General features: G+C 43.8%; 1 protein-coding gene across 6 annotated transcripts in view; it reads right to left on the bottom strand.

The window, feature by feature from the left end:
- dab1b (DAB adaptor protein 1b) overlaps nt 1–15,133 on the bottom strand; it is a 55,568-nt gene that overhangs the window by 25,062 nt on the left and 15,373 nt on the right. For all 6 annotated transcript variants that reach the window (XM_055032592.1, XM_055032591.1, XM_055032590.1 and 3 more), the window contains exon 2: nt 9,660–10,292. In XM_055032592.1, coding sequence (XP_054888567.1) covers nt 9,660–9,729 — 70 coding nt within the window. In that variant the 5' untranslated portion in view covers nt 9,730–10,292. The remainder of the gene's footprint in view (nt 1–9,659; nt 10,293–15,133) is intronic.

Genomic DNA, 15,133 nt, shown 5'->3' with positions numbered 1-15,133 from the left:
TTTGTGTTACTATTTTCTTTTGTAATTTAATTGTCTTTTCTCTGTGCGACTTGGGGAGTAATTATGCCATCACAGATTATAAGCCTGGCAGGCCACCAGGGTTTACATGGGCCCCACCAGGCTAAGCATAGTTTATTTTAAATACACCAGTATAAAAAACCTATTTTTTTATATTCCAGTAGCAGTGACAGCATTGATGGATTAAGCGAGGTCTACAGTTGATGTGATGGACTGGGTGGAAGGTGGTGCCCACCAATTGCGTTGTCCTTCCTACCTGTTGGCCTCACACGCTGTTATTTCCAAATTCGGATCCCTGTTCATACACCATCAAATTTTGGTAACTGTTGCCATTTTCTTTTTTTAACACAAACACAGAGGGCCCCTGCAGAGGACTGCAGAGGCATAGCATCCCTAACACCGGGCCTAGCAGCTTTTCGAGGGGATAATCTGAGGAATATTTTGTTCGCATCTCCTGACTGATACCTTTTAATAGTTGCATTATCATTATCTTTTGTAACCTCTCTGGAAACTCTGACATTAGGCAGCAGAGGATGCAAATGTCAATCAAATACTGAGTAGGATGGCCAAAGTTTATCTCTGGTTCAACAAATGAGGTGAAAACTGAATATGCCTGAATGTTGAAGTTCAATCTAAAAGTCTTTCAAGAAGATATTAGTTTACAGGGTGTCCAGACTTGCAGCAAATGTATAGCAGCTTTTTTATTATTCTTTGAGTTTTTCCCCTGTACAGATTTTTCCCCCAGTTGAATTGTACTGGACATGCGTTGCATCAATCATGGGATGCAATCTTCATTATTTATGAAGATCTCGAAACCTGGAATTTTAACAGGGTGGACTTTTGAGAACCGCGGGTACGTCGAGCCTCCGCCATGCATTCAGCAGCCCGGGTCGGACGCTCAGGATCCATCAACGGCCTGAATTAGAAGAAGAGCAGCAGGCGCTCGGGAAACGTTTCTGCTGCGATGATCGCTGTTGTTCAAACCAGCCCTCCCGCTGTATCTACAGTCTATTCACACGCCGTTGTGTGCTCTCTCGCCTGATCTTCCTGACTCACTCGCTCTGTAATGTAATGCAAAATGCATGCTGCTCCACTTGCATTTTAAACACAATCGGCCCAATTCAGCGCCGCTCTCTCTGGATGAGCTCTAACCAGATGCTCTGTGCCATTTTGTTTCTTTACATGCAAGCATGCCTTTCACTCATCCCGCCCTCCACCCGCCAAATCATACTTATGGAGAGATTTTGAGGTTTACGCACAGATAGATGATCATGAAATAAAAAAGAAAGAAAAGCAGGTCTTGCACGTCTCGAGTCGGCGCATGGCGTAACTCGTGTGCTACGTGCTCCGGGTTCAGATCGAGAAGAGTGAGCGTGCTGTATTTTGAAAACTAAAGAGCTGAGGGGCATGCTGTTTCATGTTGTTGCACTCTGTCAGATCGAAGAGGTGAGGGGCAGAAGGTGTGTGTTTGTGTATGAGCGCTCGTGAAGAGAGGCGACACACACGTTTTCTTCTGGAAGGCCAGAGCTGAACGGCCCTCACAATGATTTTGTTAGTGAAGAAAGAGTCTGGAGATTTGTCTGACAAAGAGTTGCCTGCTGCGAGCAACGCGCACGACGCCGGCGGTCAGAGTCCTGCTGTTCTGATGTGCATGCACAGGGCAAAAATATTCATACCCCAGCTTTTCGGTGTTGCTTGTTTTAAATTTTGTTTTTTACATTTATTCATAATGCAAACCGAAACGTCAGCACGTTTCATTGGGATTCTATGTGATGCACCAGAACAGAGGACTTTTACATTTAAACCTTAAAAGTGTGATGTGATTTCTTTTTTTTTTTTTTTTTTTTTTTGTCATTTCATTTGTATTTCTATGTTGGGGAGCATCTCTCCCAGTTTGGGACGTCTGGGTTCCCATTCTTTTTACAGTACATTATAAGCTCAGTGAAACTGGAAGGAAAACATCTGTGAATGGCAACTTTTTAAGTCATATTTCAGATTTTCAATTCAGTCCCAAGATCTGATCTTTGACTGGGCCATTCTAATAAATGAATCAGATTTAATTAAAGCTCTGGCTGCATGACTGGAGTCCTGCTCTGCTGTAGTGACAGAAAGACATTGACGTTTCTTTCAGAGAAGAAGAAGAAATAATTATCTGTAGTATTTTATGGCAAATTTGTGACTTCATACCTAATTAGTCTTTACATAAAATTTGTAAGTGAAATTTGTAAATTTGTTCTTGAAAGGCTAAGAAGATTTCATCTGTCTTAGCCTTCATCTACCGAAGGCTCGATCCGAACTATTTTAGATTGGTATTTGTGAAGAAGATTTAAAAGACGACACATCATAATCAATTCGGTACATAATTATGCGCTACATTTTGTTGGTTTCCAACAAACAAATCCCAATGAAAGACATTGACATTTGTAGTTGTCAGACCGAATCCCAACTCTTTCTTAGCAGAAGTTCCTCTTTCCCTCGTGTCTTGAGACGATGACAGAAACTGGAACAGGACGAAGTAAAGTATTCATAAATGTAGCTCAGACTACAGGATGTCAAAGGGTTTCAAACATTGTAATCCCCTACCTGACACTGAAGCTGTGCTCCAGGACACCAGCGGGAACGTTTACTGTTCGCCATGCTCCGTACCGTTTCGGAGCCTGTCTCTGAATGGTTTTCCTTGCCACAGTAGAATGGGGACAGCGAATGCACAGATGGTAACAGATGGAGAGTCAGAAGTGCCCCTCCAGATATAAGAACTTGGCAACAGGGAAGTTTTTGTTGGGGGATGCGAGCATCGAGGCAGGTTAACCTCGAAACCTTTCTGAGAGCGTCTCATGGTGTCCACACCGCCACCCTCCTCCCCTCCCATCTGGCAGGACGCACCGCACACCATCCTATTTTAATTCATCAACATGAAAGCTGCGACGGTCACAATTATTTCTCGTGTCTCAGCACACGGGATTTCATATTTCATGAAAGAAAAAAAAAAAAGAAAGACAGAAAAGCAACACAAGGTAAGCCCTATCGGAGCAGATGCCTATAAGACGCGGTAAAGGAAATGAATATCCGAGAATAGAAAATCTGTCCCCACCATCTGCCTCCTCCATGTGCACGGCGTAACTCTCGTAGGCCTCAGCAAACACACGCAAACGCATTTGCTGACACTAACAGCAGCTGATGTTCCCTCATTCAACCGCGCCGATGTTAAAAATGAAGCACAGTATCGAGGCGATGGTTGAAGAAGTTCTGGGTTTCTAAAAACGAGAACAAGTCAATTCTCTTTGGAGTCTGTCAAAATAAAAGTTTGGTCTTGTGAACTTCTTAATAAACTCCTGCTGATGAGACTGAGTGGTTTCCTGGTGTATTTTTATCCCGTCTTTCCCTGTTTTCTTGTCCAGCTTTTCGGCTTAACCCAGGTTGAGCCGTTTTAAGGGCAACCAAGGCATTGATCAACGGGTTTGCAGCGACACAAAGGAATTCAGCAGCATTAAGGACTCTTACATTGACATTAACTGTCCTGAATCACTGGTGTTTGGGGGCAGGGGTCATTTTATTATGGTGTTTTCTGCCAGCTGAGTATCATGCTATGTGGTGACGGGACAGAACGGGCTTTGGATAAGAGCGCCACAAGGCTGTTATTTTACCTGAATAAATGGTAGGTGGAGAAGAAAACAGTTGGTCATGGGCGTCTTGTTCATGTGTGAGGAAACCGGTGCTCCATGTCTGTTGCAGCCGTGACCTTTCCACTTGAAACGCCTACAGGAAGGAACGTCTTGCCGACGTTCAGGCAAGCTCTGATAGGAAAGTAAAGCTGCTCAAAAAGTCAATAACAAAGCGTTCCCATCAGCTTCTGTGATGAAACACTTTGCTCCAGGTGTTTCAGTTGAAAAGGTCGCGAGGTTAAAATTAAAATACATATCAATACATATTTAAGTACTTATGGTATAGTGTCTTAAAGGCGAAGAAAAAAAAAACATTGTCATTCTTGAAGAGGATGAAAGGTTTTTGTGGAAAGGCACTAAACTAAAGATGAATCCAGCCATGTTGTAAAGCTTTTTTGTCATCCCTTCATACTGAAAAATGCATTTTCCTGAAGTCTGAACATGAGGGAAAAAATCGAGGTTGTTATAGAACATCAGGTTTGGACCCATTTTTAAACTTTGTGTTTGCTTTAAGGCACTCTTACTGTGAATGAGCGTAAGCACTGGGATCGCAATGTTCTCCTGCATTATGACTGGCTGTCTTTACTTTGATGTCACCGTCTCATTTTACTTAGTTATTGCAATTTTAAGGTAAAAAAGTGATTTAGAGGCAACAAAAAATACATTTCTTGAAAAGGACATGCAGGTTAAATTCTGCTGTATTGTAAAGCTTTTGTTTCAGTTTTCTATCTTGTTATGCCTCCTGCCACACTGAGAAATAAATTTTACTTGATGAAATGAATAAAGTATTGTAGAGCATCAGGTTTGGTCTCATTTTCAAAGTATTTGTTTGTTTTCATGCAGTCCTGCTGTGAATAGGGCATCAAGGACGTGGAACCACCAAGGTCCTGCTGCTTTGACGTCACCGTTTTGTTCTCATTTAGTTGTTCCAGTTTAGTTCTCAGTTTTGTTCATGATTTATCCCCAGGTGACTGATTCTGTTGCTGCAGACCTCATGGAGGAAAATATTTCAGCAGAAATAATCCATCACCACCATGAGAAGTAAAGAGACCACCTGGCTTATATGGTGAGCAAATTCTGGATGCAAGAGCTGACAAGGTGCTTTTTTTTTTTCTTGTCTCACATCTTCACATGCTACAGCAGCAGAAAGCCATGGGAGAGGCTACAGTGCTAACATATCGAACTCTATTTACTATGAAGATAAGACTGGAAGCTGCAGCATCCTTTAATAGTCAGTTGTCCGAGAAACAACATGCCCTGTGCGTCTCCTTCTGCCAAAGTTACTAATCCCGACTTGGACAGATTGCCATCATAAATCTTTGAGCAAAAGCACCGGGGTGGTAATTTAGACATTACACTGACACATTCGGTTGTCATTGGACTGACACAGGAGAGCAGAGCAGGTGTGAACGGGGCTTTTACTGCATGACAAATGACTAGTGAGTTAATCTGCCCTCTCCTCTCTTCGTGGTCTCAGCAATCAGAAATGCACGTGGCTCTGTAAAGTCCCAGAGAAGTCGACGGGGCGTGATCAAAGCGTGCTCTGAAGCGCCGTGGACGGCACAAGCCTGAACTTACCCAGCAAATCGGCTTGAAAATCACCATCATCCCCGAGGTCCGTCTGGATTTTCATCATATTGTACCTCTGTGCCAAGAAGGGATGGTTCACGGTTTTTCAAAGGCGCTGCCAGCTGAAGGCCTGGAAGCAGCTCATGTCTGAACAAAAGTAAATTAGAGTCTGAAGCTTCAGAGAGGACAAATCAACTCCATCACGTTGACAACGGCTTTTCTACCGCATATAACCCATGACCTGCTAACAACCTTTTAAAAGAACTTTATAAGTCCTGAACGCTCGCTTTAAAAGAAGAAGGCGAACAGTCCCAACTTCAACAGACAATGTCAAAAAAAATAAATAAATAAAAGCAGGCTTTCATCTGACATGCTGCCTCAGTGTCTGGTCAGCTCGTTATCTCCGTCTTCCTCTGGTTTGTCCTTTTCTTCTCTTCTTTTTTTTTTTAAACGTTTCTTGTGCACAGATTACAGTCGGAGAGCAACAGTTGCTATGGTGACAGTAAAGTCACACATGAAAGGAAGTTGTATGGACGTGCGGACCGGCACTTTGCCGTGCGAGTGAGCGAGTCCAGCATGGCGTTAACGTTCGGCGCTCGTCTCAGGCCCATTAGAATTGCATGAGAAGTAAAGAGAGGGAGACCGGAGGGGGTGGGGGGGCAAGCAGCACATGATGCATTAGAGGATCCGACTGGAATCTATATTTAGCCATTAGCTGGAAACGCCATGAACAACAAAGCTAACGTTAAATCCATCAGCTATCAGGACTGGGTTATTACTCATTGCTGAGAAGTATGCTACTCTGTTGTAGCCTCTTTAAGGGACGCTTTGTCAGGACGGCTAAGACAGGATTTTCTTTCCTTGGTAGGATGCCATTGTTAGAATTTGTGTTGGATGGAAACTGAATAACATTTAAAGCCCACAGCTGGGTTGTTTTTCCTTCCCCCAATCTCTACTTTATGTCTGTGACTGATGCACCAATCCGATATTAATATCTGTGTCGGTTCCGATGTTGAAAAGAAATCTGAACTTCTGACTAACATATTGAAAGTATTGATTCCTGGATTTGAGCCTAAAGCACAAAGGTGTGGTGTTGGTGTTTCAGTGTCAATCCGCAGATTTGTTACTGTCCCTATAATGTTTTAAATGAAAAAAGATAAACCTGCTTCCCAGTGACTCAGCATGTGCAGGAAGAAAACACACCTCACACGCTCTGACAAACCTGCAAACAAAGCCGCACAGCAAACTGGGATGGGAATTTTTAAAGACATTTCTGCCTTTCTATGGCTTTCCAACAACTCTCAACCATTTAGCAATTTTCCTCTGTCAGCAGTTCACCCTTTTGAAGTTTTGGGAGTATGCTTTCACTATTTTGTTTTTAGATTGCTGCCTTTATTTGAAGAGACGAGCCTTGAGAGTTGTTGTGAGGACGGGAAAATCAGAAAGCATTCAAATGCACATTTATGTCCGCTTGGTTTTGGTTTCATCCTTTTACATTTGGACTGGAGCAGAAACGAAACTTAGTACATCATAGCAGTCTGCAGCTTTTAGTGATGACTTCACATTAAAGGGGAAAAGCTATGCAAACCAATAAGGTCAGTGTCCGAACAATCAATTGCCCCCTAATCCCAATAGCTGATTGTTTCATCGTTGACAGCTGTCACCAGTCCTTTGAGATTAACTAGCCACGGATTTTGTCCACTTGTTTTCACAGATGTGTTTTAATTTAGCCACGTTGGAGTGGAGTGTTTAAAGCATGAACAGCCTGTTTAAAGTCACGCTGCAGCATCTCCGTCGGACTCAACCCCAGCATCTCCGAGTCAAACAGAGGTAGGGATACTGGAATCCTTTGCGCCGCTGCATAACCTCATTGGCACTCAAGGTCAAGGTCAAAAACTGATATCTAGACATTTTTCATCTGGCTTTTTTGGAAGAGCACAAAATCCACGTCTCTGCCGAGCACAGTGAGCGGCCCGAACCAGGAAAAGCAGCGGTCCGTTTCAGTGCAAATGTTTCCTTGATTCCACACATATGACAGTAATCAGGCCTGGATGTTATAAATGAAACTGATTAATTATGATTAACTCATTACTAAACAAGAAGGGCGGTTTTTGTAAGCAAATAGATTTCCCGACACTTGTTTTCAACATGCGTTTGATTTTCTTTTTTTTAATGTAGTAGAAGGGCTCTATAAAATGATTTAATAGAGTTAATTGCAGGGTCTGTAATTAATTACATTTTAATCAAAAACTACATAACATAGTAAGAAAAATATTTAATTCAAACACCCATTTTGTTGGTAAATGATCTAATAAATATGAGTTCACCAGCAAATGTATTTCTTGTTTTTAATCCATTATTTAGGTCATTCAACCACTGTACGTTCAATGTGCCAGACTTCATAGTGTCCTTCACCTAAAAGACATCTAGAATCACCAGGCGGCTGAACCCACCTATCCATCTGCATACATATATTCTGCATGCAGACTCAATTCTACTTCATATAGATCTAAATCACCTCTTCAGCGCTTGTGATGGTTCCTGGAGCGCGTGATTAACATGTTAAAGGCAGAGGCTGATACTTTGTGCAGATAGTCCCTTCTCCTGAACCGTCTGGCGGCCGTTCCTCCTCGCCCCCTTCACCCCTCCCCACCTCTCCACTTAACTCAAATCGATAGGCCCTCCTCCAGCCGAGCCATTTATCAGAGCGATCCGACAGAACTCGTGAAACAGCCACCGAGGACCTGGCCCCCGCGACCTTGTTACTGCAAACTCACAGTAGCCGAAACCCACTGAACGAGCTGCAGCGGCTTTCTTCGTGGATGGAGAGACGAGGGGAGAGACTGCAGGATGAAGAAGCGGAAGGCAAACGCTGAAGCTCCCGCCGGTTCAGTCGACCTCAAAGACAATCCCGCCCTCTGGAGCGCTCTGTCTTCCTGCTCAAAGCCAATCCAATCCCGGTTCAAGCTTACAGCGCGCAGAGCATGCCTCTTCCAATCAGATCACTTATGCTGTTCGCCGCGGCGACATGGTGTGAATTACCCTGTCCGTGACACCTGAATCACTGTGGCACCGAACCCTGGGGCTACATGGGGATGGCCGTTACTACATCTGGATCCCCGAGATGAGACACGAAGGCTCTCAGTGGACCCGACTGAGTGGCGGCTTCTTTTCCTCCACGTCTGATGTTATTTGGCTCCATCCGCAACAAGGTGCAGGGTTATCTGTCTGCCAGGCTAGCAAGAACAACTAGTTTATTACCGATCTGTTTCTATTCCTAATCGTTTTACGCCCGTCTGAAAAGAACTCCCATAAGCCGAATATTTTTTATTCATTCACAGTCCAGACATGGTTCATTGATGAGATGAGACAGGGGGAGAAAAAAAGAGAAAAACTACATACCTCTTCAAACCCTGGATGTCTGTCTTTAACCAGCAGTTTTTAATCACATTATCACAACATAAACAGAAGGTTTTAGATATGTTTCTGTGCCATACGAGTTAGTCGCAACATTTCAAATATTGCATGGCAATCGGATGGAAACATAAGCTGCTTTTCCATTGACTATATAATGGCGCAATTTTACATTTCAAAAATAAACTTGCTAACAGGAAACGCGTCCATTTTGAAAAAAAACTTGTGTTTTTGATAAAAGGTTTTGGTGCTAGGAAGAGGTGGGCTTGTTTTTTTTTTTGGGCCGTATAGAAATTGGTCTATTTTGTAAAACTGCAACAGAAATAATTTTTTCACATCACACCAGTCATGTGATCAATCACTGGATGTTGCCACTGTGCGTGTCATGTTTTTAAATGACTTGAACATGCGTTTTTTAAATTTTGTTTCTTATTTAATATAAGCACAGCAATTGTGAATTTTTGACATTGGTGAAATACTGGAACTTTTGTAATGGAAATGTAGCTACTGATTGGAAAAACGTCACAATCTTGAGTTTCACTCACAAGTCAGGAACTGTCATTGAAAAAAAAGTCGCTTGTTTCCAGTCATAAGTCAATTTCTTTGTTCATCTCTAGCCATAATACATGGGAGGTCAAAACGTAGCCAAGACCTTCCCTTAATGCCTCACCCAATCAGGGCCTCTAATAATGCCTCGGTCCGTTTATCCATCTCAAACCAGTGCTTGTCAATTCCAGTCCTCAGGTCCCCCCGCTCTGCCTGTTATAGACGTGTCTCTATTTCAGAACAACCAATCCAAAGGATTGCATGTCCTCTTCTGCAGTCATCAAGTACTGAATCACCTACAGATTCAATCCAAGGGTGTGGCAGAAGGGGAACATAAAACATGCAGGGGACCAGGACCAGACATGAGGACCAGAATTGAGAAACACTGTACTAAACACACACCAGCCTGTCAACGAAACTTAAAAATTGTTCTGCTAGATCTCAACGTACCTCTGATCCTCCTGGACTCCTTTCGCTGGCTGGTTTTGACACCCGACTGGACTTCGGCCTCTGCTGACATCCTCCACCGCTGAGTCCCTTGTCCTGCTCACAGCAGATCCACCATGAGTTTAGCAGCGCACTCGCTGACCCCCCCTCGATCTCCCGGTGTTCGATTCGCCCTCCGTCGCCTCTCCGTGTTTCTCACAGCGACTCTATGGTACGGATAATCTCAGTCAAATCCATGCCGACGTGTCTGATACTCCTCAACAAATGAAGATCCGGCGTCAACAGATGCGCTTCGTCACTGCTGGTCCAGGGCGCTTGAGCGACGCCGGGCAAAACATCGAAGAGCCGATTGAATTATGAGCCGAACGATCCTCTGGAGGGGCGGCTTCAGATCAAATTTGACATCCTCCGGAGTGCACCCGAGTTCTCTCAGTGAAGGTCAAGTATCACATGGTCTCCACTGTTGCTCTTTACGAAGGATCACCTACTGCTCGGGAGCAATCCCCCCAGGGGGAGACTTGCAACACTGATTGAATCAAATATTGTTCTTCACAGTAGGTCAGAAGTGGATATTATTCTTTGTTGGAGCGCTTCAGATGCGGGTTGGCAGCCCATCACAGTCTGTTGCTCTCAGCACTGCAAGGCAAGCAGACAGAGAGAACAAATGTTAAGCTACAGGTGGTTCAAAATTCAAATGACACATGCCCTCTTGTTCAGTCATTACAGTACTAACGCAGCAATTTAACAAATCAACAAAGATGTTATTATCTCTTTTGGATCATCAATCCTTAATGAGCGTGCAGCTAATGCTCGCTGCTGTGGCAGCCACCCATGAAGAAGACCTCTGGTGAAATATTTAACACTCTCATTTTATGTACTGCTCACGAGTAAATACAGAACAGCAAACCATGACCGGCGCTGCTGTTGCACGCAAAGCAAATTTTCGGAGAATGGACCGCTAATGGGTCCAACAGCAGGAGAGGAGGGGAGATGGTGTTTCAAAGCAAACGGTGGCGGCGCCACGCCTGGCACCGTGAACTGGAAACCCCCGCATTGTTTTTTTAATGTCCTTGAATCATTCGCCGCTAACACGGGCCAGTCATGCCAAGCTGGCACCGCAGCTGCCACGGCTTTGGTTGGCAAGTTGAGATGCCATTGTCCCGGGAAGAGAGGAGAGAAAAGAAACTGGGCACTGGGAGTAGCAGGGAGTACATTGTCATGTCTGACATTGTCTGACATTGTGACGGCGACATTGTTGGAAGTTTGTTTCCAAGACCCTTGTCAGTTTCCCCCCAGAAAGACTTTTGGAAACGGCCATGACAGGAAGGACAGCTACCGGGGAAACTGAAGGCACCAAAGAGCGGCGTATCAGAAGACCTTTCATTCAATCATCGGCCAAAGATTATAAAAGTCAACACTTCAAATGTCAAACTAGTCTGAAAGTAAAATTCAAGTGAAAAACAAGTAATTACTGCTAACTAGACCAAAGAATTTTTGTTCTAGTTTCTAGTGCAAATATATTAGCATATATATTTGCATTAGCAGCTAATTTCACTTAAACATGGGAAAATGATTTGTTGTAAGAGAAATAATCTGTCAGTGGAACTAGTACTACATGAATATTAAGGAATTAATATTCCTTAATATTAAAACAAGCTGCTCTATCGTGCTGAAAAGTTACCTTTGAGTTAGTTTTGTGTTAATTCAAGTATACTAAGATATTTGTACTGGACAGTCCAAATATTTTGTCCTTTTTTTGAATCAGAACTGATAATTAAAAAAAGGAGAGTGAGGGAAGTGAAAGACATTTTTAATCAGAACTGGACGTGTTTTGAATGCAATTCCTTTTATGTCTGAACAATGAAGTCAGGCAAAATTATCTATAGAAAAACATCATCCTGGCCTAGTTAAAGTCTCCAATATCCGTGCTATTATCTGATGAACTCTGAACTGGACTTTTGGGCAACAATTCTAATTCTAAATTTAGTATCATATTATCAAATGACGACAGTACGCGTTTGGGCACATTGGTAATGGCCGACGCCGGTCAACAAGGATTGGAGATAAAGTTCGAAAGACGAGATTGACTTGGATTTGTGCATGCGAAGAGGAAGGATAGTGAACATATTGGACAAAATGAAGAGAGTTCTAGGAAGATGTGAAAAAGAACATGTGGCGGTGAGGCAAAAACGAACGCTAGATGAAACCCGTTGAGGTGACCGACAAAGCGACAAAGAAAAGAAGTGAAGTGTTTTGCTCAGACATGTTCCATTTCCTCCATCAACAGCTGGTAACCGAGGATGACTCGTCACCACGAGTTACAGTTCGGATTTGTCAGACTATAGTGTCACAGTCTGTGTCAGCTCACAAGTCTGATAATGTCGGCCGGGTCCGGCGGCGAAGGAGCAGTCCACCCCGAGAGTCCATCCCATCAGCCGAGGCACTGTGTCGGGGGACGGAGAGGTATTCTCCGTGTCACAAAGAACCTTATCAGAATGTAATTTTCATTACCAACGAGAGAGATGTGCCTCATTGTATTAGAGTGAAGAGCGACTTAATGTGATGTATGGCTGCTTTTCAGAGCCAATGCTATCTAGGTCACCCAGACTCTCCAGTCTGCTCCGTGTTTCAACAGCTCCCACTGTCGAGCAGGATTTGGGTCATAGTTAACGAGCATCACTCATTTTTTTCCAGCTTACTCTCAACTGTTAGGGGATGTCAAAATACCCCCTCCTCCCTCCCCTCAGCCCTGCTGCAAAAGTGGCCATTTATTTATTTATTTATTAATCTTCTCTCACTTTGGCACCTCCTCTGTGAAGTGCAAAGGAAGCCCTCCTCGAGCAAAGTCGGTTTCGCTTCGCCTGGATATCCTCCGCTTCCTGCCGTCAGCCTGTTTCTGTTTTCATCTCCGTCTGCCAGAGTGTCTGAGACGATCCTCTGAGTTGTTTGCTTTCTGCCTCACTTAGAGTTCCTTCCCCCTGCACACAGTCTGCCGAACAGAAACAAGCATTTTGTGTCTTTAACCTGACGTGCGTCTATCCCAACCGTTGAGCGCGTCAATCACTCTTGAGCACAAAGAGAGGGAACTTTAGTCACCAGCCCGGATTGTGCGGCGAGGGAGTGATTATGTCATTAACGTACACACCATTCAATCAGGAATTTGCTTGACGCGATGATTTTTGTTTGCGATTAAATAAAAACCAAGATTTTTTTTTTTTTCCTCTCCCCGCTTTGATTTACGTTGCCGGGAAACAAAAGCGGATAATTAATGTCAATTATCTCCCTCCGGTTGTCTCTGTGGATAGAGATAACTCATTAAGTGTGATCAGTTTTTCAATCATGTTTTTACTGCCTTCGTGATATAATGGGCAATCAACTGAGCGCCAGTTGATTCTTTTTGGGTTTTTTTTTCTCCTTTCTTCAAATCAGATCATTCCAGAGTTTCTCCTTTCAAGCTGTGGCGTCGCGGCGCGGTGACATCTCCTCCAGAGGCTGATTTTTAATAGACCCCACAATCAGCCTCATATTGTGAAACAAGCAAGCCTGCCACTGATGAGTAACAAAAAGGTTGAACAGCCATCTATCACTGGATATGGCCAATTAAACCTCCGTCCGCCGCAGTCCTGGCGGACGCCTCAGGCCCGCGGGCTGCACACGAGAATGAAGAAGGCCCGCGCGCTCTCACCAGGCTCTTTCCTGCCTTCTGCACCAAGGCTGGCCCCCGGGAAGCTGCTGGAGCGTTTTGCTCGACTGACAGACCGGCTCTGGCACGTCGCGCTGGTCATCTTCGTTACAAAGTGCCTCCCGGCTCATGGACTGAGACAATTCTGTCACAACCTGGCCCGGCAGAGCCCCCGTCGACGAGCTCGCCGGCCGTGGTCCCTGGAAGTCACCCGCGGTGGGAATAGGCTGCATCCGTTAATAGAAGCAGCTTTTCATCTGCACTGTTGTGAAATAATTAATTTGCACACTTATATTCTACTCCGCATCAGCTTTTATCAGCCTCATAATCAAGAAGAAGTTCAAGTCACTTGTAAGCGGCCTTACATGCATCTAATTGCCATTACATCCATGATAAGGTTAATGTGCCTTTGTTGAGCTAATTAGACTCCTGACTAGAGAGCGGTTGACTGGCATGAAGCTCTTTGTGCTAATATGTCATTCTGTTATAATGAGGATCTACACTGCTTTCAGCATTCAGCTCTCATTTTCCATGAAATCAAGTGCAACCAATGCCCTAAGAGTCCAGAAACCAAGACACTGTCATCCACCCAAACTGGAAACTTGAAAAGGTTCATAATCTGGAGAAGCTCCTGGTAGAAGATGCTGACACAGGTAATAATGCTCATCAAATGTGGAAGAAATGGCAAAAAGAACATAATGTTTCGATACTTTTTAAACAAATCATACGTTGGGGTGTGATTGGGTCTACATGCAGCTTTAATTGTCGTTTGCTGCTGCGGTTTCTTGGTTTTGTTTTTTTCTCTTTCTGCAGGTTTAGAGGCAGACTTGAATTGTGCTCTCATCTACCCCCTTCTTCTTCTTTCCCTTTAATTTCCGTTGCTCCACTTGTGAATGTAAATCGGGGACTTTTGCCGCTACCATGTTTTACCGTTGTAAAACAAAAGTAGCACAATACTGTAGGGAAGTTTTTTTTTTTTACCAGCTGGCACAGAGAAGCTGTTGGAGACTTAAAACTCAGGTGACTATCACAATCCAGCAGGACAACCTCCTTAAACATACCAACAACATATAAAAGATTGGTTTCGATGCAACCATATTTATGTGCTAGGATGGTCCAGTCAAAGTTCAGGCCTGAATCATATGGAATATGTGTAGACAGCTGTTGACAGATGTTCTCTGTATCTTAATCTCCGTCAGATTGGACAGCTACATGCCACACTTTTAAGCCTTTACAAGTAAAGCCTTTACATGTGAAAATCAAGTATTATTTTTTCTTCCGTGTCACGATTATGTGCTATTGTGTGTAAAGTTTGCAGCCATAAACTGTGTGAAGTTTGTGGCTGCAACCTAACAAAAAGCAGAACAAGTTTAAGAGCTATATCTTGAATCTCCAGCACAGACTAGACAGCAGTGAAACTCTTTGTAAGTTTCACATCAAACATTTGATTTCTGGGTCAATGCTGATGCGGAAATGTTGCAGTCGAGTAGCAACCTCTCTTTCTCCTGGTATTCCTGTGAGAACTGCTGAGGTCGTTCATATCCGCCTCATTCTGACAGGATGGAAGACCTTTGACGGTGGAACAGTCAAGAGTGCAATCATGAAAGGTGACAAAAAAAGGGAAACAAAAAAAAAACACACGGTGAAACTCAACTGTATGCACTGGAAGCACTCATTTGAGTCGAAAACAGCGCCCCTCGTTGCTTCAGGTTCACTGGGTGCAGCTGGGAAACTAAATAAGCGACGCCACACAGTTGCTTTGCTGCGCTGATTTATGTCAGCACAGGCCTGGGAG

Source organism: Poeciliopsis prolifica, unplaced genomic scaffold, assembly GCF_027474105.1.
Source record: "Poeciliopsis prolifica strain line A6 unplaced genomic scaffold, Auburn_PproV2 SCAFFOLD008, whole genome shotgun sequence".
Taxonomy (NCBI): Eukaryota; Metazoa; Chordata; class Actinopteri; order Cyprinodontiformes; family Poeciliidae; genus Poeciliopsis; species Poeciliopsis prolifica.
This window is presented reverse-complemented; position numbering and strand designations above follow the sequence as displayed.